This window comes from Desmodus rotundus, chromosome 8 (assembly GCF_022682495.2).
Source record: "Desmodus rotundus isolate HL8 chromosome 8, HLdesRot8A.1, whole genome shotgun sequence".
Lineage (NCBI taxonomy): Eukaryota > Metazoa > Chordata > Mammalia > Chiroptera > Phyllostomidae > Desmodus > Desmodus rotundus.
This window is the reverse complement of record NC_071394.1, coordinates 130,960,487-130,987,110: the sequence shown is the minus strand read 5'-3', so window position 1 is coordinate 130,987,110 and position 26,624 is coordinate 130,960,487. Positions and strand designations below refer to the sequence as shown.

At 59.3% G+C, this 26,624-nt stretch overlaps 2 protein-coding genes across 6 annotated transcripts; both read left to right on the top strand.

Annotated features, from left to right (window-relative positions):
• The first annotated feature begins 97 nt into the window (after positions 1-97).
• MST1R (macrophage stimulating 1 receptor) lies at positions 98-12,974 on the top strand. 5 transcript variants are annotated; one of them, XM_024565997.4, is made up of 20 exons: positions 98-1,604; positions 4,611-4,799; positions 4,880-5,008; positions 5,168-5,338; positions 5,633-5,793; positions 6,166-6,331; positions 6,445-6,581; positions 6,975-7,136; positions 7,236-7,329; positions 7,486-7,695; positions 7,796-7,942; positions 8,022-8,184; positions 8,355-8,456; positions 8,529-8,735; positions 9,112-9,192; positions 9,344-9,525; positions 9,621-9,730; positions 9,993-10,158; positions 10,545-10,681; positions 12,415-12,974. In XM_024565997.4, exons 1-20 carry the CDS (start codon positions 354-356, stop codon positions 12,668-12,670), a joined length of 4,221 nt encoding a protein of 1,406 aa, XP_024421765.2. In that variant the 5' UTR covers positions 98-353; the 3' UTR covers positions 12,671-12,974. The 5 variants fall into 5 exon arrangements, with proteins under 5 accessions (XP_024421765.2, XP_045056072.2, XP_045056071.2 ...); XM_045200137.3 differs by having other exon boundaries at positions 7,483-7,695; positions 8,532-8,735; XM_045200136.3 differs by having other exon boundaries at positions 7,483-7,695.
• Positions 12,975-21,424: 8,450 nt separating this feature from the next.
• LOC112309777 (uncharacterized) lies at positions 21,425-25,099 on the top strand. The gene has a single exon (XM_024565982.2). It carries the CDS (start codon positions 21,425-21,427, stop codon positions 25,097-25,099), a length of 3,675 nt encoding a protein of 1,224 aa, XP_024421750.2.
• The last annotated feature ends 1,525 nt before the right edge of the window (positions 25,100-26,624 follow it).

The window sequence follows — 26,624 nt, the reverse complement described above, 5'->3', positions numbered from 1 at the left end:
TCTGGAGAGCCGGCTGGGCCAAGTCTTCCACAGGCCCCTCCCACCTCCCCGCCCCAAACCCTGGCCCCGCCCGTCCCTCCGACTTTGCTCTGAGCGACGGCTAGGAGCGGCAGCGGGGCCAGCGAGCAGGTGAGTCGGTCTCTCCAGTTCCTGCCGGCTGTGTGTATCCGTCTGCTCCAGGTGCTCAGACCCGAGAGCAGGGGAGGAGAGGGGAGCATCACAGGAGCTCCAGGCGGGGATCCGCTGCCCAGGGCTCTCAAGACCCGCGCTGGACGCTGGTCCCAGCCTTCGAGTCTGCTCCGAGCCAGGCCTTTGGCCTGTGGGAATCCCCGTGGGGCCCCAGCTGGGCCTCGATGGAGCTCCTCCCGCCGCCCTTGCAGCCCTCTTTGTTGCTGCTTCTCTTGCTGCTGCTGCTGCCGCCGCCGCCGACGGTGCCCGCCGCTGGCAGGTCCTGGCAGTGCCCGCGCATCCCCTACGCTGCCTCCCGTGACTTTGACGTGAAGTACACGGTTCCCAGCTTCTCGGCTGGCGGGCCGATACAGGCCCTGGCAACCTATGACGGGGGCGAGGATGGAAGTGCTGTGTTCGTGGCCACACGCAATCGCCTGTACACGCTTGGGCCGGACCTGAAATTCCTCGAGAGCCTGGCCACAGGCCCTGTTGGGGACCCGGGCTGCCAAACGTGTGCAGCCTGTGGCCGGGGCCCCCACGGCCCGCCCGGGGACACAGATACAAAAGTGCTGGTGCTGGAACCGGGACTGCCGGCCCTGATCAGCTGTGGCTCAAGCCTGCATGGCCTCTGCTTCCAGCATGAGCTAGAGTCCAATGGGACTGCCCTGCACCTGGCACCGCCAGCCTGCCTCTTCTCCGCCCACAACAACCGGCCGGAAGACTGCCCCGACTGTGTGGCCAGCCCTCTGGGCACCCTTGTGACTGTGGTTGAGCAGGGCCATGCCGCTTACCTCTATGTGGCATCTTCTCTGGACGTGGAGGTGGCCGCAAGCTTCAGTCCACGATCAGTGTCCATCCGACGCCTCAAGGCTGACGCATCAGGATTCGCACCAGACTTTGAGGCATTGTCGGTGCTGCCCCGGTATCTCCCTTCCTACCGCATCGAATATGTGTACAGCTTCCACGCGGGAGCCTTCGTTTATTTCCTGACTGTGCAACCGGCCAGCTTGGCTGCCGCTCCCGGTGCCTTGCACACACGCCTGGCCCGGCTCAGCGCAGTCGACACCGATGTGGGCAACTACCGTGAGCTGGTCCTTGATTGCCATTTTGAGCCTAAACGCCGGCGACGCGGGGCTTCTGTGGTCGGGCAGCCATATCCAGTACTTCGGGCAGCCCACACAGCTCCCGTGGGCAGCCGACTGGCCGCTGAGCTGAGCATAGCTGAGGGCCAGGAAGTGCTCTTTGGGGTCTTCGTGGCCAGCAGAGACAGCAGCCCCGGTGGCAGTCCCAACTCTGTCGTCTGTGCCTTCCCCATCGATCTGATGGACAAACTCATCGAGGAGGGCGAGGAGCGCTGCTGTAAGCCGCCCATCCACCCGGGCCTCCGGAGAAACCTCGACTTCTTCCAGGCCCCTAGTTTGTGCCCCAACCCGGTAAGCTGAAAAAGGGAACCTCATCTGTGAGCAGTGTGCACGTGGCTGAATCCAGGCTGCTTTCCTCCCACCACTGAGAGCGTCTGGGAGCCAGGAGGGCAAGAGAGGTTTTCTCTTCCACCCAGTTCTTTAGGGCTGCTGCAGTGTGAGGGGGTCAGCCCCACGAAGGCCGAAGGGGAGGCTCATCTCAGCCAGGACAGCCCAGGTTACTGCCCCATTTTGCTCTCTCACCCTCAGACCTATCATGACCTCTGATTTTTTTAGGCTGTTTCCCTGGTTGTGTGAGAACTGGATTGCGTCATAACTGTCTCTCTGCCGGGAACACTGACAGACTCTGGGTGGAATGATGGGCATCCCCTCCTATCTGCCCACTATACATACTGTCAGGGACAGACATGGAAAAGCAGCATCCCCCCCCCCCCCCACACACACCTGCAGATGCTCATGGATTCACACAGACTCACAACTGCTCACTAACATAGTTCCTTTTTTTAAAAGAAATTTAATCTTTATTGTATTTTTTTTCTGGTACCATTTAATCCCCTTATACCTCCCTCCCCTCAGACAGTTTCACTTTCCCATTGGGAGACCTTGTTTTGTTCTGCTGTCTAAAGAGGATGGGGCAGGGGTTGTGGAGAATGCTTCCACCCCTGTTCCAGGGAGCTTCCTGGGCCTGGGAGGGGGGGGGGCTTGCCAGGGAGTTTGCGTGGCTTGGGTTTTATGGACCCACTCATCCCTGATTAATTGTTCTCTGTGGGATGATTTCGGGAGGCCCCAGGACATGGTGGGAAGGTGGCTTGGCTCTAGTAGATTCCAGGAGGCTCACCCTGATCTTGTGCAAACAACTGTAAACATCTGGGAATGAGTAAAGCCTGGTTGGAACTGATTCACCACACAGGAGTCCCAGACTTTTTCCGCACTAGTTGGGGCCCTGCCCGAGTCTCCCTTCTCACCCTAGGCAGGAGGTCTCCCAGCCCATGCTGAACTGGGGGCTCCTTCCAGCAGACCGTACCCTGGTTCTCCCAGGCCATGGTGTCAGGAAGCTGGAGCAGAGACAAACATTCATTAAAATGATGAGGACAAAACCAAAACTGACTTCTTGAAGCCACTGAAACAGTCTTACCTTAGATTATAAGAAATTGAACCAAGGAAATGGGGCAAATGGCACTGGGCGAGCGATCTTTCAGCAAGCAGACCCACTGGCACCACTCTCAGAGTCTCTCGCTGCCCTGTGGCTGTGGCCTTGCTGTGATGTCTGCCACCAATTCCTTTCCAGCTCTTGTTGATGGCCCAGAGGTGGGAGAAGTTATACGCATGAGGTCAGGGGAGTCTTCAGCCTCCCTCCCTCAGCTGAGGCCATCTAGGTTGAGGAGGCCCTAGGGCTGGGGCTCCCTTGTCTGGGCCTGGCAGCCCTGCCTGCCCTCTTCTTCTTCCCTCTGGGGAGTCAGAACCTCTCCCCAACTTGGCTAGTGGTCATTGGGTCAATAGACACCCAGCAAGACTTGGTAGTGCCAGGCTCTAGGAAGACTAATCTCAAGCCCTGCCCACAGGTTGGCCCAGCCCCCGGGAGGTGTGTGAGCCAGCTTGTACTGTGCTTGCCCAGTGGCCGGGCCTGCCCCCTCCAGGGCAACATCCGCTGTGTGTTCATTGTGGCTGGCCTCAGGAAGCCCAAGCGGTGCAGAGCTGCTCCCCACCCTCCATGAATCCCAGTAAGGTTTGAGTCTGGCTGGGGCAGTTGCCCTCCTCTGTGGGTCATCGAACACTAAAGTGTTTTCAGGAGCCGTGGGCCCTCGACAAGCCTGGGGAGCCAGAGCTAGGACTCTGGGACCCAGGGCAAGCAGGCAAGGGCGGGACCCTGACTGGAGTAGGGCCTCTTCCGCCCCTCAGCCCCACCTGTCCCTGAGTCATGCTGAAAACACCTGGCTGGCTTCCGCCTAGGAATAGGCCCCTTTCCTTCCTCAAGTGAGGACAGAGTCCCAGTCCCCACCTACCCAGGCCTCAGACCCAGAGTGTGCGGGTTTCTGGGCCCGCACACTCTGCACCTGCTCTTGTCCCAGGGCTCCTGACCGGGGCTGAGGTCTGATGACTGGGTTATGCAGACTTGGTCTGATGAGGGCCTCAGAGGCTCCAGCCCTGAGCACTGCCCTCGGAGCTGGTGAGGGGGGGCCCTAAGCAACTAGGACTACTGGAGCCCTGCCAGCACTTTGCACCCAGGCTCACCCAGTACCTTGCATTCACACCTTGGCTTCCTGATTTCCAGAAGCTCCCATAGCCCTTCCCTAGAGCACTAAATGCAGCCCCCAAACACCCTGCTGTTAAGAGCAAGGGAGAGATTAACATCTTCTGACCCCTGGGGCCTAGCTTGGCACCCAGGCCTTCAGACCTCAGTTTATCCCTTTTGTACCCTGTAGGAGATACAGGTAGCCGCTGGAGGTACGGGAAGACCTTTGGAGTCTCAGGGAGAAGGACGCTGTTACCAACACTGTGCAATAAATTAACCTTAGAGTTCAGGCCCTTTGTGGTGGTGGAGAAACTGAAGCCCTAAGAGGGGACAGTGTTCGCTGAAGTGCAGAGAAGAACCAGCAGGGGGCAGGAGAGGACTCTAGTCAAGAGCTCAGGCAGCTAACCTGGCTCCCCCCTCCCTGGGGGCTTTACGGACTTTGACAAGTGACCAAACCTCTCTGAACTTGTTTCCTTACCTGTAAAATGGGGGTGGTGAGTGGTTATGGGGATAGAATGGGTTGGGTCTGTAAGACTCAGTAACTCATCATCAGAATGCACATGATGGGGTAGGGTGAGGCAGAGGGGGAGCTAGCCTTCCAGTCTGGTCCTGCTCTGGACTTGCTCCCTCTGAGAGCCCCATTGCAGAGTACGGGGTGCGGGCACCAGCATCCCTGGGACCCTCTCCAGGCAGGCCAGGTGAGGGATGGGAGTTCGGGCTGACAGGCCCCAAGGGGTCAGTCACTGTGCGGGATGAGCCCTGACCCCTTCCCTGACTTTCCCTAGCCTGGCCTGGCGTCCCTCAGCCCCAACGCCAGCTGCTACCACTTCCCTCTGCGGGTCAGCAGCAGCCTCTTACGTGTGGACCTATTCAATGGGCTGTTAGGGCCGGTGCAGGTCACTGCGCTGCACGTGACACGCCTCGACAATGTCACAGTGGCCCACATGGGCACGACTGATGGGCGCATCCTGCAGGTAGGTCCCTCATCTCCACAGCCCTTTGTCCCTGGGTCTCTGTCCCCATCCCCATTTTGTTCACAGCTGACCTGTCCCAGGTGGAGCTGGCCAGGTCTCTCAACTACCTGCTGTATGTGTCCAACTTCTCACTGAGCAACAATAAGCAGCCTGTGCGGCGGGATGTCAGTCGCCTTGGGAACCACCTGTTCTTTGCTTCTGGGGACCAGGTAAGGTGGGCAGGGGCAGGGTCTGGGGCCACCTAACCTGGGAGGCATTGACACACCGGTGTTAACCACCCTGATCTAGAATGGCACCAGGGGGGTCTATGGGGCCTGGGACCCCAGCCCCTGCTAGCCATCCCTGAGCTGCCCTTCTGCCATTCTAAGGTCTTCCAGGTACCTATCCAGGGCCCCGGCTGCCGCCACTTCCTCACCTGTGGGCATTGTCTGCGGGCACAGCGTTTCATGGGCTGTGGCTGGTGTGGGGGCGTCTGTGGCCGGCAGAAGGAATGTCCTGGATCCTGGCAACAGGACCATTGCCCCCCTGAGCTTACTGAGGTATGGCTTGCCTGGCTGGGCACAGGTAAGGGTGACACAGGCTGGACCTAGGGTGGGGAAGAGCAGGTCTTGACCATGATCTTCCTCAGGCCTTTGATGTCCTCAAGGAAGGCATCCTTGGCAGAGGAGATGGCCCATGCAAAGCTTTGAAGGCAGAAAAGTGCGTGAGTGAGGACTAGCAAGCGACTTAGAATGAATGGAGTGTGGGCAGGCAAGGGGGGCAGCAGAAAAGTTTGGGGGAAGCAGACAGGGCTGAGAGTCCTGGCCCACAAAGGCTATCTGCTCCCCCTCCAGTCCTATCCTCACAGTGGACCCCTAAGGGGCAGCACGAGGCTGACCTTGTGTGGCTCCAACTTCTACCTGCACCCTGCTGGTCTGGTGCCTGAGGGTACCCATCAGGTCACCGTGAGCCAAAGTCCCTGCCGACTGCTGCCCAAGGACAGCTCAAACTTCAGGTACAACTTGTTCCCTGCCCTTCCCATCCCTGATGGGGGCAACCAAGCGGTTCCTTCCCCATGAGACTCTATCCTCTGCTTATCGGGGACAAGGAGGGATGAGGCAAGCTGCAGCGGCTCCAGATGCTTTGTGTTTGCAGACACATCTCTGTCCCTTCTTGAGCCTGCATATGCCTTACCTGTCCCTTGAGTCATGGGACCAGGCAAGGCTAGTCCAGCAAGGCTAGTCCCTGCCCTGCCAGATCCTGCCTGCCCTGGAGGCTACCCAGGAGAGAGGCCACCTTCAGGCTCAGAGGAGAGCTATGATTTGTGGTGGGCATGCAACTAGGCCTGTGCGACCCCTGGCTGACCTTGAGTTCCTGGGTGCTCTAGCCCAATGTCCCAGAAGGGCTTCATAGAAGAGCTTGAGTGTGAGCTGGAACCCTTGGGCACACAGGCAGCTGGGCCTGCCAACATTAGCCTCACTGTCACCAACATGCCACCGGGCAAGCACTTCCGGATAGAGGGCACCTCCATTCTGCAAGGCTTCTCTTTCGTGGTGAGACCACCTTGTCTTGTCTGTACCCTTGGCCGGCTGGGTAATATGGGGAGGAAAGGGCTTGGAATGGAGGGCACCCTACACCAAGCTAAGCCACCTCCATACCCTCTTAGGAGCCAGTGCTGAAAGAAGTACAGCCCCTCTTTGGCCCACGGGCAGGGGGCACCCGCCTCACCCTTAAAGGCCAGAGTCTGTCCACAGGCACCAGCCGGGCTGTGCTGGTCAACAGGACTGAGTGTCTTCTGGAATCGTAAGTGCTGGCCAGCAAGCAGATGAGAGGTCAAAGGGCCCCACCCAGGGGAGCCCTCACCAAGTGCGACTTGGATCGCTGTCCAAGCAGAGGGAGGAGGGCTCAGTCACATGGTCAGGTCCAGGAAGCAGGGTCTGTTGTCCCCTCCAGTCCAGAGGTGGTGTGGGAATGGCAAGAGAGACTACCACAATCCACTGCCTTCCTTCAGCCAAGGCTGTGGGGAATCTATCCCCTCCCTGCCTTCTGGGGGGTCTTCCTGGGAACAGCCTGTCTTTACACAGACCTGGGGAGATGACCAACAGAGGAACTGGGAGAGATCGGCAGACCCTTGGAGGAAGTGGGCCTAAGCGTCACCTGGTTGGTGACCCTGAACCTGGTCTCCCTGTTCTACAGGGTCAGCGAGGGGCAGCTTTTATGTACCACGCCACCCAGTGCTGCTTTGGCGAGTGTTCCCATTCGCCTGCAGGTGGGGGGCGCCAAGGTGCCTGGCTCCTGGACCTTCCACTACCGGGAAAACCCCATCGTGCTGGGCATCAGCCCCCACTGTGGCTACACGTACGTGCTACCTCTTTCCACCACCCCCCCGGTCTCCTAGGAATGAGGGAGCCACCCTCAGAGAGCACCCTAAGCCCACCACCCTGCTCTCCTTCGCAGCGGCTCCCATGTCACCATCCGTGGCCAGCACCTGACTTCAGTGTGGCGCCTAGCGCTGTCCTTCCATGACGGGCTTAAGGTGGTGGAGAACAGGGTGAGTGGGCCCTGGCAGCCGCCAGGTGGGCACTGACCGGGAGCACTGACTGGGAGGGAGGGAGGCCGGACCAGTCCCCTGAGTCCCTGCCCCACCTTGTGCTGGGCCGAGGAGACTGGGGGTGCCTGGCTAACCACTCTTGATGGGCCCCAGCAGTGTGAGGGGCAGCTGCCGGAGAAGCATCGGTGCCGCCTGCCCGAATACGTGGTCCGAGGCCCCCAGGGGTGGGTGACAGGGAACCTGAGTGCCTGGGGGGATGGAGCTGCTGGCTTCACACTGCCTGGCTTTCGCTTCCTGCCCCCACCCCACCCACCCAGCACTGACCTGGCCCCACTGAAGCCTGAGGAGCATGCCATTAAGTTCGAGGTAAGTGTGGGGATGGAGGGTGGGTGCAGTGGAGGGTTAGGGCTGAAGCCTACCCAGAGGCAACGGGGGCACCGGCCAGTCCTCATGACTGTTTCTGCAGTACATTGGGCTAGGAGCTGTGGTTGACTGTGTGGATGTGAACGTGACCGTGGGTGGTAAGAGCTGCCAGCATGAGCTCCGAGGGGATGTGGTCATTTGTCCCCTGCCCCCCTCCCTGCCACTGGGCAAAGACGGCACCCCACTGCAGGTAAGCAGCTTGACCAGCTCTTCACAGGAGACATGGGGGGCGGCCCGCAGGCTGGCCCTGAGCTGCCACCTGCTCCCAGGTCTGCGTGGATGGTGAATGTCACATCCTGGGCAGAGTGGTGCGGCCAGGCTTGGAAGGCATCCCACGGAGAACGATCCTTGGTGTCCTGCTGGCCCTGGCCCTGCTTGTGGTTGTACTGGCCACTGCGCTTGTCTTCAACTACCGGTGGAGGAAGCAGCTAGGTGAGCTCTCCATGCCCATCCTGACTTGGCCTCTACCCCCAAACAGTGGCGTCTCCGAGTCCCTATATCCTCTTTCCGCCCAGGCCTTGGGGGTCGACCCACACCTTCTGGGTAGGGGTCAGCCTCTAGGAGCTCAGAGACGCTATCTACCCGGGGCCTTCTTCCTGCAGTCCTTTCTCCAAACCTGCACCACCTGGCATCCTCGGACCAAACCACCGGAGCCATGCCTCTGCCCCTGCTCCAGCCTGGCTCCTGTTACCGATATGGCCCTGGTGAGACGGAGGTGCTCGAAGCTGAGGCTGCACCCTCTGCTCCACATTTCGCTCACTCTCTCTCCTCCGCAGCAGCTCCTTCTGTGGGTGGTCTGGATTCCACCACTCAGGTCCACAGAGAGTCCTTCTTAGACAGCGGGGACGGGTCCTGTGTCCCACTGCTTCGGACAAAATCCATCCAGCTTGGGGATCTGGACTCTGCGCTCCTGGCCGAGGTCAAGGATGTGCTGATTCCCCATGAGCGGGTGGTCACCCACAGTGACCGAGTCATCGGCAAAGGTGTGGGGGCCAGGCCAGGCGGGGCTGGGGCAGAGATGGAGCCCTGAGATGACACGGGCTCACGGGACAGCTAGGCAGGACTGTCACCAACACTCCTACTCTGTCTCTCTCACCAACTTCTGTGACCTTGGGCATCCCAAGTAACTTCTCTGAGCCTCCAGCTGCTCATCTGTGAAATGGGGATTCGTTCTGTCTTCCGTGGGCTCGGGTGCAGATCAGGTGGGCCCGGGAGGGCTGCAGCCTCTGCCATCAGGCAGCTACTGCTTGTTTTTAATGTCAGATCGGCCAGTCGGTGCCCCGGGGGTCTGGTTGTCAAAGAGAGGGTGTGGTCCGAGTGCTGGGCACTGGGGCCGCCCTCACCGTCTCCCCTCCTCAGGCCACTTTGGGGTTGTCTACCACGGAGAATACACAGATGAGGCCCAGACTCGAATTCACTGTGCTGTCAAATCACTGAGTCGTAAGTGGGGCAGAGGACTGGGCGGGTCCTTACCCCTGCTGGTTACCATCTTGCTGAGTGACCCAGAGCAGGAGACCCTTCTCCTCCATTTCCCCATCTGACCCTTGTGAAGGGCCACCCTGCCCCAGGCCTGACGGGCGCTGCTCTGCAGGCATCACAGAGCTGCAGGAGGTGGAGGCCTTCCTGCGTGAGGGGCTGCTCATGCGTGGTCTGCACCACCCGAACGTGCTGGCCCTTATCGGCATCGTGCTGCCACCCGAAGGGCTGCCCCGTGTGCTGCTGCCCTACATGCGCCACGGGGACCTGCTGCAGTTCATCCGCTCACCCCAGCGGGTCAGTGCTCAGCGGGGCCCTGGGTCTGGAGGCTTGGGCAGCCACTGGGGGTGGGGACGCTCTGCCCTCACCTACTGACCCACCCGTGCCCCCAGAACCCCACTGTGAAGGACCTTATCAGCTTCGGCCTGCAAGTAGCCCGCGGCATGGAGTACCTGGCGGAGCAGAAGTTTGTGCACAGGGACCTGGCTGCTCGGAACTGCATGTGAGGGGCCAGGGCAGTTGGGGTGAAGGGAGGAGGCAGGGTGCCAGCATCTATAGCTGCCCTAAAGGCGCCTCAGAGGAGATTCCCAGCTCTAGCCCTTGCCACACAGCCCTGGCTGTGTCTTCCCCTCTCCGGCCTGTTTCCTGCCTGCCTGTTTCAGGCTTACAGGGGACTCTGTGGCTCTGAAACCCCGTGAAGACCTGGGACAGGTGGATTCAGGGCCTGCTGGGGGCCAGTCCTGAGTGTGATTCCCCTCTCCCAGGCTGGATGAGTCATTCACAGTCAAGGTGGCTGACTTTGGCCTGGCCCGAGGCATCCTGGACAAGGAATACTACAGTGTCCAACAGCACCGTCATGCTCGCTTGCCTGTCAAATGGATGGCGCTGGAGAGTCTGCAGACCTACAGGTTCACCAGCAAGTCTGATGTGGTGAGAGCCCACCTGCTCCAGCGTCCACATGGCCTCAGTGTCCTGGGATAACACTTGGCCTTGCCCCTGTAGCTCCGGACGAAGAGCCATGTCCAGGGACTCTCCAAGCTGGGCAGCCCCCGCAGCCCAATTGCCCACCTCTTGGGCAGGAAGAGGCTGTGAACTCATCGGCTCCTCAACACGGCAGGCTCTGCCCAGCCCCAAGTCTGGACCGGTTTGGGTGGTGGGAGGAGGCCTAGGGAAGATGCTTGTGAGGAACAGGCTGTGATTGGGGGTGGACCCCCCATTTCCAGCAAGAGGGGCCTGGGAGGTAGAAGACCTGGGAGGCCCACCTGCCCCCAAGTTTGGGCTGACAATTGAGTCCCCTCACCCTTCCCCACCCACAGTGGTCATTTGGTGTGCTGCTATGGGAGCTGCTGACACGAGGGACACCACCGTACCCTCATGTCGACCCTTTTGACCTCACTCACTTCCTGGCCCAGGGTCGTCGCCTGCCCCAGCCAGAGTATTGCCCCGATTCTCTGTGAGTATGTACATGTGGTGATGGGGAGGGAGCTGGGCCCTAGAGGTGAGGACGGGTAGGAGACCAAGTTCTTGCTTTGCTTTCTGACTGATCCTTTGGTTGACCTGGAAAAGGACCCTCTCTGGGCTTTAGTTTCCTCATCTGTGGATTGGTTTTGCCCCTGTTCAGGGCTGGGTGCTGGGAGGATATGATGGTCACCATGGTAACAGCATTCCCATCTCGGAGTCTGGGTTGAGGCCAGTGATTTGATTTCTCGGCAGTCCTCTCCCCACACCCCTGCCAAGGGGGGCTGTTTTCCATCTTTTCCACTCACTTAATCTCAAGGAAAGCTTCCATTAGCTCCCACACTAGCCCCCTCCACATCTCCAGATCAGATGTTTTTTTCATGGGATCTAGTTTCAGATTTCCCATTCTTGGAGGCATGGTGACAGCTGTGTTGTCCTCGCTGCCTGTGGGGTGGGTTTGGTGCTGAGCTTCATCTTCTTAAGCAGTGAGTGCCTCAGCAGTGCCCAGGTCCCTGTGGTTAGGACAGAAGAACCAGGTCACGGGTCCTGTCTCCTGCTGCACTCCAGAGGGGATGAGTAACCCTCCTGCACAGCCCTGCCCGCTCTGAGTCTGCTCTCCATTATTCACGACGCTGATGCATCTGGTTTGCAGGGAGGGAAGTTAACTTCACTGCCTACCTGCTTCCAGGCGAGGCTTCTGAAACAGACTCTGAGGCAGTGGGTGCGGGGGTTATTGGGAAGCAGGACTGGGCAGGCGGAGAAGCTGGGCGGCGAGGCAGATACAACAGAGGCTGCAGCCTACCCCACAGGGGCCGCTGGAGGCAATGGCCCTTTGCAGTTTTATGGAACTAGGATCAAGGGGCCTGGTCTTTGTCCCAGATGTTAAGCAGGCACTGGTCACAGCTGTCCCTGAAGCAGGGTGTGAGGTTGGGAGAGGCAGTTCTTTTCTGCCTGGGACAGTTCCTAGAGAGGACCTCAGCCTGGAGCTGAGTGGTCAGCGGGGTGGGGGGGAAATGAGGGGGATCTGGGTAGCACTCCACTGTCCCAGGGTAAGTTGCTTCTCTCTGGGCCTCAGTTTCCTCTTCTGAAAAGTTGGGATGGTAACAGGACCACCCTCAGAGAGGCTGAGAATTATGCGAGGTGTTGTTTGTAGGGGACTTAGAGGATCATTGAAGGCAGGGGTGACATGCCCAAGCTAAAGGGGCAAGTATTAGGCACCACCAGGCAAACCAGAGAAACTCTGCTTGGGAATGAGGGTGCAAGTGGCACTGCCTCACACGTCCTTGTCTCCGGGCTTTTCATCCCCATGTCACCGGACCTGGGCGTCTTTCCTAGAAGGTGTGTGATGATGACCGCAATAGCTTATGGGTTGGGCCCTTCACAGGCCTCCTGTCACCTTATGCCCCAACGGCTGTGGGATCAGAGGAGGATCCAGAGGCATAGGGCTGTTAAGGAACTTGCCCCTAATTACACAGCCCAAGGCATGAGGGCACTGGGGCCAAAGCTCTTAACCCTTAAGGCACTTCGACCTTTGCCAGGGCAGGAAGGCAGGACTGGAGTAGCAATCACAACAAAGAGAAGAGCTGTCCCTGATCCTGTGATGCTAGGTGTTAGGTCCTGGCACCTGTCCTCCTCCCTATGTGGCCTGCCAGGGGGTTAACCGGGTGGGCAGCCCAGAATCTCTGGGTCGGGCTCCGACCTGCTGCTGACCTTCTCTTCCCCTTTCAGGTATGCAGTGATGCTGCGCTGCTGGGCAGCAGACCCTGCAGCCCGACCCACCTTTGGAACGCTAGCAAGAGAAGTAGAGCAAGTAGCAGCGGCTCTGTGTGGGGACCACTACGTGCAGCTGTCCGTGGCCTACGTGAACCTTGGCCTTGATGCCCCTAAGGACACAAACATGCCCCCAGAACAGTCACTGTCCCCACCTGTGCACAGGAGCCCTGGGCGGCCTCGGCCCCTCTCAGAGCCACCAAGGCCCACGTGACCTCAGCCCTTGGCAGGCCCCAAGGGGCTGGACCTGCATAGCCACTCCTGAGACTTAACCTCTGGACTATGCCACGCCAAGGGCTGGCCTGACCTGCACTCTGCCCTGTCTCTTACCCTTACCCACCAGGCTGTAGAAGGGGAACAAGGCGCACTGACCCCTCGCTCCACAGAGGGAGCCAGTGAGGGTGACCCTTGATGTAATGAGTACTTATGGAGCTGCTGTGTGCCTGGCCTGCTAGGCACAGGGACTAAACCATGACCAGCCACCAGCCCATGAAACCAGTAAATGAAAAAATGACTATTTAAGCGCAAATTGTGGTAAATGCTATGAAGGTAAAAGATCGGTGGCTTTAGGGAAATGGGTGACAGCATTGGATAGAAAGGTGAATGCAGGAGGGAAGCCCTCTGGAGGTGACATTTTTTGCTGAGACTCTGTCAGGTGGGAGCTGTGCCAGCAGCAGAGTTGGGAGAGAGACCCTGAGGCTGGAAAGGTTTGGTGTCAGCAAGAAGGCTCCAGGGAACAGGAAGGTAGGCAAACCCCAGGCGCATATTACAGGGCCCTGGGACTTTTGAACCAAGAGGGCTGCTGGGGACCCAGGATTGCAGCAGCCAGGGTGGCTTTTCCTGTTGCCCAGTCTACCTGTCCCCTTCCATGAGCTCTAGTCCCTCTCCAGAGCTCCCTACTCTGCCTGCAGCTCCCACCCCACCCCACCGCAGGCACACTGTCAGGTCAGGGACACTTCCTCCCTCCCCCCACCGGCTAGCATTATCCTTGCAGCCTTGAGAGCAATGAGCCAGCAGCAAGGCCTCAGCGCCACACTCTCCAGGACCAGATTCGAGGTGCTGTTTGCCCAGGCTATTCATACCCGTCAAGGTCACTCCACAAGAGCCACTTGAAGGCCAGGCTCACCGGAGAGGGAGCACAGCTTCCTCCTCATGCTAGCCCTTGCCGCACCCTCAATACTGAGGGCGCGGCTGAGCCCAGGATGTACATCATGGCCATTCCGCTCTCTTGCTCAGGACCCCCATAGCCCCCATACTGCCAGTTTGGGGGACCCCAGTTCACCCTAAAGGGAGCATGTTCCCTCTCCTGTGAGTCCCTAGCTCTGCCCTATCTCGTGGGACCGAGGTAAGCAGAGTGGGTGTCTCCTTGGGACTGGAGCTGCCCAATGTTCTCCACCCGCACTGCCGTCCGCTCAACCACTTCTGGCCAGTGGGAGGCCTAGCCAGGGGCCTAAGGGCCCTAAGGGCAGGTAGACAAAGCTTAAAAGGGAACTCTTCTGCTCAAGTGCCGGGGTCCAAAGATTAGGGGCCCGTGAGCTGGAGAGGGGTAGAGGCGGACTTTCTGCCTGTCACCACTGCACCTGTGCTACCCACTCAACGCAGGTGCAGAAGAGCTTGTAGCCTTCCCTGCTCAGCCAGAGACCCTTGCCTCTGTGAGGGGTGGGGGAAACAGTTGTGTTGCCCCAAGGCTGGTAGAGAGGTGAATGGAATATCTCAGGGAACCCCCCCAGCTGTGGTCCCCATCCATACCAGTTGCAAAGGACTGTCTCAGTCCCTCTGACTTGCCATCCTCATGCCCTGACCTTGTTGTGGGGATCCCAGGGTCACACAGGGCTTGGTGCGTGGAGAGAGGGGCAGGCCCCGGGGCTTCTCTGAAGCTGGACTGAGGCTTCTTCCCCACTGAGCCTCTGCAGCTTGTGGACCACTGGCTCCTGTGTTCATCCAAAAGGGACTCAGAGAGACTCCCCGCTGGCTGGGAGTGGGGTTTGGCAAGGAGAGAGGTCCCAGAAAAGGGAGATGGAAGGGAGCTCCGAGGGGTGTCAGGTTTCCAGGGTCAGGGTGCTCAAGGAGGGGCTCCAGTGAGGCCAGTGCTTGGGCTCCTGGATTGTGGCACAGCTGTACCCCCTCCCCCCGGAGCTGCCATCCTCCAGGTCCCCCTGCAGTGTCAGGGGCTGGAACTTCTTCAGGGTTTCAAATTCCTGCCTATGCCACCAGGGAGGTGAGGAATGGAGGGTTATTTCTAGGCCCCCAGATGGGCTGGGAGACTCTGAATGACTTCCAGGGCTCATGAAGGCTGGACTGCCTTTCTGTTGGGTGGCCTGAATAGTGTCTCAGGTATGATGGATGGCCCATGCAAGGGGAAGCTTGCTGGCGACCATTGTGGGTGACATGGGCAGAGCTTTCTCCCAGGGCCTTGGGAGACCACCATGAGCTGTGGAGAGCTGCCAGCTCCTCTGCCTCAGTGGGGCTGGGGACAGGCAGGCGTCAGTAAAGGCCAGAGGGGAGGCCAGGGTGGGAGCTGGGGCGGAGGAAGCAGCAGATGACTCACAGCCCCCTGAGCGCCCCCTGGTGGCAGTGTTTTCTGGAACCTGGAAGCAAGCCTGGAGCACCCTGATCTGCTTTGATGGGGGACCATGAGCCTGGTCTGCAATTCCCCTTATGCCTCAGCCCCAGCCCTTCAGACAATTTTTCCCAGGGATTCGCATCCTCTTTGGGGGGGTCACACTGGAAGGCTCCAGATATAGTCCCACTTCAGACCCTGGGACCTTCCTGGACAAGGGCTTCATCAGAGACTCCCTCAAGCAGCCCATGAGGTCCCAGGTCTGAGCCTGGCACCATTCTGCAAACTCAGTCCCTTCACCTGTAGGAGAGATCAGCACTCTCCGTTGCTGGGGTCAGGGGCGCGGGCACTGCTGGGAGGGCCTGAGGCTCATGGAGGCCTGGGCTGCAGCTCTTGTACGTGTTGCCTCTGCCTGGGGCCAGGCAGCCCCGGGAATGGTAGCTGAGCATGCGCCTCCACCCACAGGCCCTGGTGAAAAACATGCTGCTCCTGTGCGAGCCCCATAAGCCCAGAGTTGGGGCTACACCAGCCTGGAGGAGTGAGAACGACTTGGTGAAGCACCCCCAGAGCTCCCCATCCGGCACAGTGGGGTGCACTGAGCCTCAATCTTTTGGGGTTTGTTCCAGTGGGTGTTTTGCGGAGGATGCCAGGGGAGCCTGGGCAGAGATGCCAGGAGAGCCTGGGCAGCTGCCACATTCGCCTCTGGCTGTTATGGCCCCCTGGGCGGGCTCTTCATGTCTAAGGATGGTGACCTGGAGCATGGCCTGCAGACTTGGTCCTCTCTTGGTAGGAGTCCTTGGCCCAAAGGTAGGCAGCAGATGTCCAGCAGGTGGCAGAGCCTGCCTGACCCTGCTCAGCCCAGAGGTGTGGCCCCTGAATCCCAGCCAACCCCTACTGACACCCTCGGACACTCTCAGAAATGTCCCTGTCCCTGTCCATTTATCCCACATGGAAACTTATAACCCCAGCCTCTATGTGGAAGACTGGCTCTGCTCCTGAGCTTCCCCATGGCCTCTGCATCTTGCTCTCTATTCTTTCAGCACCCTGGGCATCCTCTGCCCAGGATGTTCATCCCAGGCCCAGCCAGGACTGTTGGGCTGCCCTGGCGAGAGAGGCGGCAAGAGCAAGCTTTCCCCTCACTTGGCTGGATGAGGAGCCCAGGGCCATCTTCTGTCCTTCTAGGCTATCCATGCCCCCTCCTCCACTCATCTGGCAGCCCTGACTTTGGAAGGGAAGCAGAGGCACTAAGGGGCCTGGCAGCCCGCCCTTTGCTGGGAAGATGGTAGGAGGTCTTCGCATTGGCCATCACCCATCGCATTGTTTCTCTGTAGGAGCTCAGGGGTTAGGCTTGAGCTCAGGAGGGAGGAGCTGGGAGAAGTTGCTGAATCCCTAGGGCTGAGCATGGGCAGCGGCAGAGGGGGCCAAAAGGCTTCTGATGCCAGGGCATCCTCTGCTCCCCTCCTCTCTGCTGGCTTTCACATTAGTTTTGCCAGCTGCACACTTGTGGTCAGCCTTGGACTGGGCACTTGGGATCTGGGAATGCATCAGGGGAGGAAGGGGACTGAAAACGGCTGGTGGGCAAGATCACAGAATTCAATCAGCTGTGAAGCCAGCACCCTCCACCTGTGCAGCCTGGACCATGGACCCTTAGCGTCAGCTAAGCAGTCAACTCCACCCCTGGGCTCCATGGTAGTGACGGCTTCAGCCAGGCGTCAGTCCTGCTGACGTGATTCCCCAAGCTGGGAGTGCCCCTCTTCAAAGGGCGAAAGGGATCCTTGAGGCAGCTCCAGTTGCCCTGCCCACATGGGCTCCTGCCTTGGAGCTGGGTCCCTCGGGGACCTGGGGAGGGCAGCTCTGCTCACATCCCCTCTGCAGGCAGGGTTGGAGGTCTCTTCTCAGCAGTCACGAGGCCACGTGTGCTTCCGGCAGCACTGGGTCTGCCACACCTCTGCTGGCTGCTGGACAGGCACGGCTCCCAGGGAGGGTGAGGAGCCCACCCCAGCCCCTACGGAGGCTGTGGCAGCAGTCAGGGTGGCTGCGCTGTCGCCCTCCCTGCGGGCTGGTGCGGCTGGCCATCTTTCACGCAGAGTTACGTAAGCCTGAGTCAATTGGAGCTCCGAGTGGTTCATTGTGGGCTATTTTTAAGCTGTAACACATCGCAGCAGAGGGGTCACTGCACCGCGGCTTGCAGGGAAGATTGTTTAAACATCTGTTATTTAAATTTCTCTATGCCTTAGAGCTTAAAAGCTGCATCCTCTTGGCACTCTTGGGTTCCGCCTTCCACAGCCCAGATTAGGAGTGGGGTACCACCCCTCACCCCACTGTCGGTTCCCCGAGGATGGGTTCTCTGCACCCTGGCTGTCTTCCTTTAGGCTCAGCTGGAGGCCTGGGGGGAGAAGATGCCAGTTCCTTCAACATGGAATGGGGGCACCCTGGCCAGGAGACTTCAGGGGAGCTGGGGGTTAGGGCTCACAGGTCTCTTGGAGAGCCCCAGGGAGGAGGGCTCGAAGACAGAGATGCAGACAGAGTGCTGGGTGTGGAACTGGGGGAACAAGAGTGCTTCCTCCCTCCTCGGGGCCCTGGTTTCCCATCAGTACCCAGAAAGGGTTGGCAAAAATGGTCCTTTTGGGTCTTTTCAGGAACCAGCCTTTGCCTGGGCTGTGCTCCTACCTGGAGTTCCCCACCCCCCCAGCCCCCTGCCAGATCTAAATGCTGCCCATCTGCAGCCTCTGATGTCTGCGCCCCGGGATAGTAGACAGGGGTGAACCTCTGGGGAACAGGCTTGCTGTTCACTCCATTACCCAGTGACTGGCTGCGCTGGGAGCCCCTTCAGCTCCCTCCTATTTTTTTTTTTTTAAAGATCTATTTATTTATCTTTAGAGAGAGGGAAAGTGAGGGAGAAAGAGAGGAGAGAAACATCGATGTGCAAGGTATATGTCAATTGGTTGCTTCTCGCACGCCCCCACCTGGGGACCTGACCTGCAGCCCAGGCTCGTGCCCTAGACTGGGTATCGAACCAGTGACCTTTCAGTTCGCAGGCTGACACTCAATCCACTGAGCCACACAGCAGCCAGGGTTCTGTTTTATATTTTTTGTTTGTTGTTTGTTTGTTTCCTTTTAAGCTCCTCTTGCTCCTAGGCTTTTGGAGATATCCAGAGTCTTCTCAGGGCACAGGAGGAGCAGGCAGGTGGACTGGAAGAGTGCGGGGTCAGGGACTTGACAGAGCTGTCTCCTGGGGCCACAGCAGAGCCCTGAATGCGTCTGCACTGGAGAAGCAGGTGTGGGAGACTTGGCTGGTCAGGGAGCTCCCGGCGGAATGGAGCCTTCTGTGCCCCTTTCCTTGATGAAGTCCTGTCCACCATCCTCGGGACCTCCTAGGTGGGGGTTTCTGGCCTGATTCACAGGAAAGAAGAGTCCTTCAGAGCCACCGACTCTCCCTATCTCCGGAAGTCTCACCCTCTCCGCAGAGGCTGGGGCCCTCCCCCCAAACCTGACAGGTGGGAGTCAGGTGAGGTATGAGAGGGGGCAATGCCGGGACCTGCCCTCACAGAGGGGACTCTGTATGGCTTCACCCTGAGACTGAGCTCCTTCGAGCTCCTTCTAGACCCCTCCATCCCAGAGAGCCCTCAGCCTGGGGAATGGGCTCAGCCTGGGGGAGGGGCTCTCAGGTTGCCATGGCAACATGTTGGCCCTCCTCACTTTCTAGAATCAGAAATAGAATTGGATGCCCTTCTTCCTGGTGAGAGACTATTTAAAAACATGTTGGGGGGGCACAGGGGGCAATGTTCCTGCTTGATTCCTGGGGGCTGGGCAAAAAGGCCCCCTGCCTGGGAGTCTCTCTAGCTGCCCTGCTGCCCCTCCCCTCACAGGGATGCGATGGAATGGGCTTTGGCCAGCCAAGAATTCTGCGTACAAAGAACTCAGCCTGGCCCCTCTGGGTGTGTAGCCGACCCCTACTCAGCACCACCAGGTTCACGGGGCCAACAGGGAAAGTGCCCCTCCCAGGCCCAGGCCGCCTGCTAAGTTACAGGGAGGAGGCACAGTCAGGGGGGCACCCGCCTGGGTGGGGCTGCAGCTCTCCGAGGAGAGGTGTGTTGGCTTCCCTCCAGCAGGGTCCGTGCCCACAGGGCCCTGGGCATGGCACCAGCAGTAGCACTGTCGATTCGGAAGAAGTGTAGGTTCAGAGCCTGGTGGCCTGGCTTCAGATTCTGGCCCGAATGCTGCTCACTGGCTGAGAGCTCTGGGAAGTCTCTCTCCTCTCTGTGCCTTGATGTCCTCTTTTGTGAAGTGAGGACGGTAGTGCCAGGCTCATGGAGTTGCTGTGCAGCTGGGCTCTGTGTGCTCAGCACAGTGATGGTGCCTATTGCTCGAGGGGCGTTTGCTCCGGAGCTGGGCTCTGTGTGCTCAGCACAGTGATGGTGCCTATTGCTCGAGGGGCGTTTGCTCCGGGGCGGGGGGTGGGGGGAGAACTTTCTCCTCTCTCCAGACTTCTTTGGCCTTCCTTCATGGGCTACACCTTTCAGCTGGCTCTGCTCCCTCCCTCAGGACACCTCAGGTCAGTTGTTCACAGAAACCCAGCCCTGAAAAGGGGATTGTATCTGTCTTCTGCAGGAGATAGGGGATGGCTCAGTGGTAGACAGTCGAGGGGCTCCCAGGGCCTCCCTCCATGCCTCCCAGCCCTCCCAGGCGCAGCCCAACTCAAGGGCTACACAGGATCTAGCATCTCCATTGTGTGTGTGTGTGGGGGCAACCCCCCAAAAGCAGTTCTTGGGGCCAGAGATTAGTGAAGTCAGTAGTGTTCAGCGTGCGTGTGTGATGTGCATTGAGTCAAGTGCAGGCCACAGACCCTTGGGCTCGGCTACCTTCCTGGGTCGCTGTTTCTGGTGAGCAGCAGTGTCCTGAGACATCTGTCTCCATTTGTAACTGAAGGTAGAAGCTGGGGAAGGGGGAGGGGCCCCGAGGGCCTGAGACCTGGCTGAGTCAGGCTGTGCCCAGGGCTGAGTTGGAAGGTGCAGACGCAGCACAGCGCTAGCCTTGGCCCCAGGTCACGTCGCTTCACACCCTGCGGCCAACTGTAAGCACTATTTTTAACCTCTGTGAAAATAAACAGCTTCAGAGGACAAGCCTACAGCTGCCTTTTCTACAAACCTGTTTCCTGGGCAGAAAGACTGAGGCCTGAAAGGACTTGGCCTGGAGGACAGAGGCAAGAGGCCCAGAGCTCACAGCTGGGGGCACGGAGGAGGGCCTGACCCAGCGCCAGGTCAGCACCTCCAGTCCCAGGCCTTTGGCAGTGAGCAATGTGCCAGACGGCTGCCCAGGCCTGTCCTCTGTGGTTGCAGGGCAGGTCTGGGCCTGGGCTGGTCGTCTCGGCAGGTCCCATCCCTCTCTGCCCCTCTGCCCATCTACGAAATGGAGAGTGGAACTGCCCACCTGGTTTAATAGCTTACATTTCCTAGGAGCCCACCCGATGTCCAGTCCTTCATCTGACTGGTCTTCACTGTACATGCAGCTGTGCCTACTGTGTGTCTTCCCTGTGCCCCACTGTGTACCAGCCCTGGAGCCACTATGTCCCTCTGTGCTCCAACTTGTAATTGTCACTTGGCTGGCCCTGTGTTCACTGTGGCCCAGCCCTATGCCCAGTGTTCTATCCCCCTTCTGGCCACAATGTGACAAGAGCTAGAACTTTCTGACTTGAGAATTCTGAGCCAAGGCCCTGCCCCCACCCCTACAGTCCCTATCCCCACCTCTGTGGGACACCAGTCCTAGGTTTCAAAGACATGTGGCTCTGGGGAGGGGGCTCTGTGAGGCACAGGCAGAGGAGAACCATCTGGAGCAGAAAGATTGCCAAGGAGCTTCTGTCCCTGGAGTGGGAGCCGAAGAACCTGGGGGAGGGGAGCTTGGGTCTGAGCCTGGACCCCTCACCCTCCTCTGCCTCCCAGTACTGAGTGGTGAAGGGGCTTTGGCCCCACAAAGGGCCTGATGTCACATATTTGGAACTGCTTCCGTGGGTCAGGGCCTCGTATCAAGTTGCCACATGGGTAATGAGGGGAAAGAGCCAAGTGTGGTATGTGAGGTAGACTGGGAACCCAGGGGCATCCTCAGCATCTCCCCTGTCCACCTTCCTCTCCTGGCCTTCCGCTGCCCACCCTCCCTGCTCCCAGAGCACTGCTTCACTTTAGGGCCGGACCGAGCAGAGTGGTCACCTGGCTGGTAAGGGGACAGGAGGCCAGCCTGGGATTGGCAGGCTCTACTGGGCTGACTGGGCCTTTCTGTCTCCCAAGCTTCCCTGGGTGGGGCCCCTGGTTCTCCACACACTGTCACCCCCACCCAGGTCACTGGGGGCTGTGATGTGTGGGGTTGTCATGGCGATGCAGTGGGGGCAGGGCACCTGAGGCATGGAGCAGGACTATGGAGGTCACCAAGAAGGTGGGGGACCCTGATCCATTGGGCCCCTGGGGCCACCCCTCGGACAGAAGCCAGCAGCTGGGGAGTAGCCTCAGAAGGTCCCAGGGAGTATGGGCAAACTCAGGCTCCATGTACCTTAGGCAGGGGTTGTCATTGCCCACCGAGGCCATCACTGAGGGGTCCTGTGGCCCGGCCTCCCAGGCCCATGTCCCTGAGCCCATTTACCAGCTACTCCTGGACCCTGCTGAGGTTGGTGCACAGTGTGGCTACGATCAGGCCTCCCCTGATGCCATGAGATTCTCCTCCACTAGCCCGTTACCAAGCCCCATCGTGGGAGCCCAGTTGCATCTCATCATGGAGAATGGGACCCTGGCCCTGCCCTTGAGCATGCACAGTGACAGTACCAGTGATGTGGTCCAGCATGGATTCGGCTGCTCCTGGCTTCAGGTGCAAGGTGCGAGGGCAGGCAAGCCTCCAGCTAAAGTCCTTGTAGGCTGGGGCAAAGGGCCCTGCAGCACCGACCAGATAGCTCCCTTGGGCATTAGGACGAGCCAGTGGCTACCCTGTTTCATTCCAGGGGAAGATGGCTCAGCTATAGTCCAAGGTTCTCTTCTGGCTGCAGCCCAAGATCAGGGCCAGAGCAAGTGCCCGTGCCTGGCTCATGTTCCTCCACCTTCAACTCTGGCAAACACTCCAGCTCTGGGGACAACCCCAAAGCCAGCAGCAGTTGAACCTTACACCTGCAACCCCGACCATCTGGCCTGTAGCATCTCCATCACCAAGGGCTTGTCCCAAGACCCTCTACTCGGGAAGTATGGCAACCAATTTTCAGTCCTCTTGGAGTCTCCCAATGTGGTCACATCTTTCCAGGACAGAGTGAATTTCGGTTCTCAGGAGAAGCTTCCCACCCCAGGACCCATTCAGAAAGAGTCCCCCGGCCATGCCCAGGAACTCCAGGTTGCTGGAAGGCAGGTGTTACCCCAGCAGCCTGAGAAGCCGCTCGTCTGCACCTCTAGGCCAGGCAGCCCAACACCAGTCTCAGGAAGGCCGGGCACCACCAAGTTCTGCTGGAGGAGTAGCCAGCACACCTGTAGCCCTCAGTCAGACGGGCAACCCCTCACAGTTTGCAACAACACCTGCTCCAGTGTGCCCCTCTCTGTCTGCCAAGCCACCTGCTACAAGCAGTCCCCAGTCCAGTCTCCCAATGAAGCTATGCAGATCACCCCCTCCACTGCTCCTGCCTGCCAGCTCCAGGACACCCTGGAAGACCGAGTGCTGGTGTTTGATGTAGCCACAGGCAACACCAAGATGGGACAGCTGTGCCATGACCCCATGGGCTCACGAGCAGTACTGGTGGGCCTCACGCCCAAACAACCAGCCATCTATGCCCCTGAAAATACGCCATCCCCCTGGCCAGTGGCTGTACCCATCACCTCCCCTGACAGCAACCGCCCCAGCTTCTGGCCCATTTCGTCAGTGCTGTCCAGCCCCGTGCCCTCCAGCCTCTCTTCTGGTAGCTACCGAGAGGTGGCCCTGGTCCCCAAGGAGGCCAGGCTCCACCTGGACTCCCCTGGTACTGAGACACCCATCAGGGTGGGGATGCTCACTGGACCTGTTCCGTTGCGGATGCCCCTCCAATTTGGTACGAGGATATTGAGCCAGGTCCATGATCCTGGCTGCTCCAAACCTAATGCTGAAAAAACTGAATCTAGTCACACCATCTGGTCGCTGGATGCTTCCGGGATACAGGACACCTCTATGGCCCAGGCCAAGAAACTGCAGTGGATGAACTCAGAGCCAACCCCAGAGCCTGCTCCTTCAGCTGCACCCCAGGAGGCACCCAGACCCCTGCTCCCGGAAGAGACTGGCAGACACAGCTGGAGAGAGGTCCATGCTGCTCACCCTGACAACCCTCAGGCTGAAGGCGCCAGGCAGGACCCCTGCGGTGGTTGGCCCCCACTAGCTGAGCAGCATCCCCTCTCTGGACAACTCCCTCCAACTAGCCAGCCTGCCTCTGCTGAGCAACCCCTCTCAACTAACCAGCCTCCCTTTCCCGACAAGCTCCCTGTCACTGGGACCGCTCTTCCCAGGCAGCTTTCTCTCACTGGGCAGCCTCCCTTTCCCCAAGAACTCCCCATATCCACAGAGCCCAACCTCTCTGAAGGCCCCCCGACCATCAGGGAAGCTGGCCTGGCCTCCATGCTGTGCCAGGAAGGGGAGGCCTTGGGACTGCCCACCCATGTTGGGGCGCTTCGGGCGCCCCTGGCCCCTGAGAAGACCCGTGTCTGTGTGAGCAGAGAAAATGTGGACATTGGTGCGGCTCCAAGCTCTGGCACACAGCGGCGCTCATCCTGGCCACCAGGCAGCTCTCACAGTGCCCCGGAGGAGCAGCTCTCCCTGATCACGTCCACCGTGCCTGGCCCTGACTGCAGGGTCTTGCCCATGGCCACGGGGGTCACTGAGCCCCAGGGTCCCCAGCTCAAGCGGACAGCTGAGAACATTATGGACTCGTCAGTGGTCACAAAACTTGGCCCACTCCATGGGGCCTACTATGAGCTGGTGTCCTCCACAGATTCTCTGCCAGTACGGTCCCCAGTGCCCTGCCGCCACTCTCTGGGTCCTTATCAGGACATGGCGGCTGTAGTGATTGACACAGGAACAGGCTTCACCAAATGTGGACTGACCGGAGAGGACCACGTCCTCAGTGTGGTGCCCTCGTGCGTGCAGCCGCTGCAGCCGCCGGTCCAGCACCAGCCCAGGTACGCGCTGCCCGAGAACAGAGAGGGCTCCTACACGGTACTGAATCGAGGGGTGGTCTCTGACTGGGATGCACTGGAGGTGCTGTGGCAGCACCTGTTCTACTGCAGGCTGGGTGTGCAGCCCGAGGAGCTGGCTGTCCTCGTAGCCGACTCGCCCATCTCACCGCGCACCAACCGCGAAAAGGTGGCTGAAATACTCTTTGAGCGTTTCCACGTGCCTGCCATGCAGACAGCACATCAGGCCCTGCTGGCGCTCTATGCTTACGGGCGCACCACAGGGTTGGTGCTGGGCAGTGGCCATGGCACCTCCTATGTGGCACCCATCCTCACAGGGGATCTGGCCCCACTTGACACCTACCGCCTGGATGTGGCTGGTGTTGACCTCACTGAATACCTGGCTCAGCTATTGCTGGCTGGCGGCCACTCGCCACCTGAGAAAGGGCTCGTCAACCAGATTAAAGAGGCCTGCTGCTATGTGGCATTGGATATGAAAGCTGAGATGGCTCGAGCCCAGGCTGGGGTGGACTTCGTGCTTCCAGACAAGCAGGTCATCACACTGGGCTCTGAGCGCTTCCGCTGCCCTGAGGCCCTCTTCCAGCCTAATCTGCTAGGCCTCAACCAGCCAGGCCTCCCACAACTAGCCCTCCTAAGCATCAGCCGGCTGGAGGCTAAGCAGCAGGAGCAGCTGCTGGCCAATGTGGTGCTGGAGGGTGGCAGCACCCTGCTGAGTGGCTTTCCTGAACGCTTGAGACAGGACCTTGGACCTGGGGCAACTGTGTTGGGCTCTCCCCACCGCGCAATTGCCGCCTGGCTTGGAGGCTCCATCATGGCATCCCGGGACTCCTTCCAGAGCCTGTGGCTCAGCCGCCGTGAGTACGAGGAGGAGGGCCCATGGGCCATCTACAAGTACCACCTGTGAGCACATAAAAGTTCTGCTTCTCCTTACTTTGAGCACTGTGGCATGTTTTAGGCCCAGGGCGCTGTGGGAAGGGCAGCAGCCCCGGCATGGGGTCAGGGATGGGGCCCTTGGCACACCAAGAGCACACCCAGCCTCTGCATGCCAGAGCTCCACAGGTCCCGGCAATTCTATCCTTTGTAGAACACCCCAGAGCCCCTAGGCATTGGCCCTGGTCTAACCTGACCTTTACTGCACCCCAAGGGCAAACACAGAGAGTGGTTGCTGTGGGTTTTGCCCCGTTGCCCTGACGACAAGTGCAATTACATTTGATTGCCAGCTGGTTGCCATGGCAATTTCAAACATAATGTAATAACCCACACAGCCTGGAGTGAGTCACGATGGGGGGGGCAGCCCCCTCCCCTAGCTGCTCAGAAGACTGCTTGCCCTCCCCCATCCTGGGCCCTATACAGGGGGCTGAGGCCAGCAACAGAGACGACAGCCAAATAGCTCCAAAGATGGCTGGGGACCTGGAGCATTTGTTGCCCCCAAAGGACAGTCCCTGTCAGAGTCTGGGCTCTATGGGGGAGATAGCCTTGACGCAGTTACCTCCTAAAATCTGAACTTTGGCTGGAGCTCTCTGCTGGGTAGGCAGGGGCTTCCATCCACCAGACACAATGTGAGGGTGCAGGAGTGCTGGCCTTCAGTTCCCCGGAGCAGAAAGTTGGGGTAGCAGGGCACATAAGTCCTGGCTCCTGGGCAGGAGCGGGGCAGTATACCTGAACTGGGAGATGGGACTCTGGCCTGGTCTGCAGGTTCACATTTTATCCTGCCTCTCTGACATCTAGCTCAGGTGAGAGGCAGAACAGCCAACTTCGGACTCCCTTCTCCTGCTCAGCCTCCCAACGCAGACAGCTCTTGCTCACAGGGTGGCCAGGGGACACGCCACCTCAGGAGATCCTCCTAGAGGCCACCAGGCAATGCTGATGCCAAGGCCAACTGCCCCTGTTCTTGTCCCAAACTCTATTCTGTGCTGGGGCCTCTTGTCATTCCTCTGGCCAGGGCATTGGCCAGAAGCCATGGCTCCTGACCTTGTCTGGCTCTGTAGGTAAGAGAAGTAGAATTAAGGCCTGTGGTCCCAGCCCCATGGTCCGACAAAGCTGGAAGGATGGCATTCGGCTGGTGGTATTACTTCCTGTCCGGAGGGCACCTAAAGATCAAAGCCTTACCTTACCCTGCTTGCGCTGTTCTGGCTGGAGGCTTGAGGGATAAACTATGGCCCAACCCCAACCCTGGGTTCTGTCTTTAGGTTGCCCTCTCCAGAAAAGACAAAGACCTGGTTACACCTTCCCACCACGTGCGTGCACACACACGCACCCCTGTGCGAATTAGGGGCTGCCCTAAGTGTAGAGACTAGAAACAGCCAATAACATAGGGTCATCCCAGCCCCCGCCCCTCGCCCACGCATGGTCCAGCCTCTTCTCATGTCCTGTCCTCACACCCTAATTCAATCTCCACAATCCTGAGGCTTGTGTCATTCAGGAAGGGC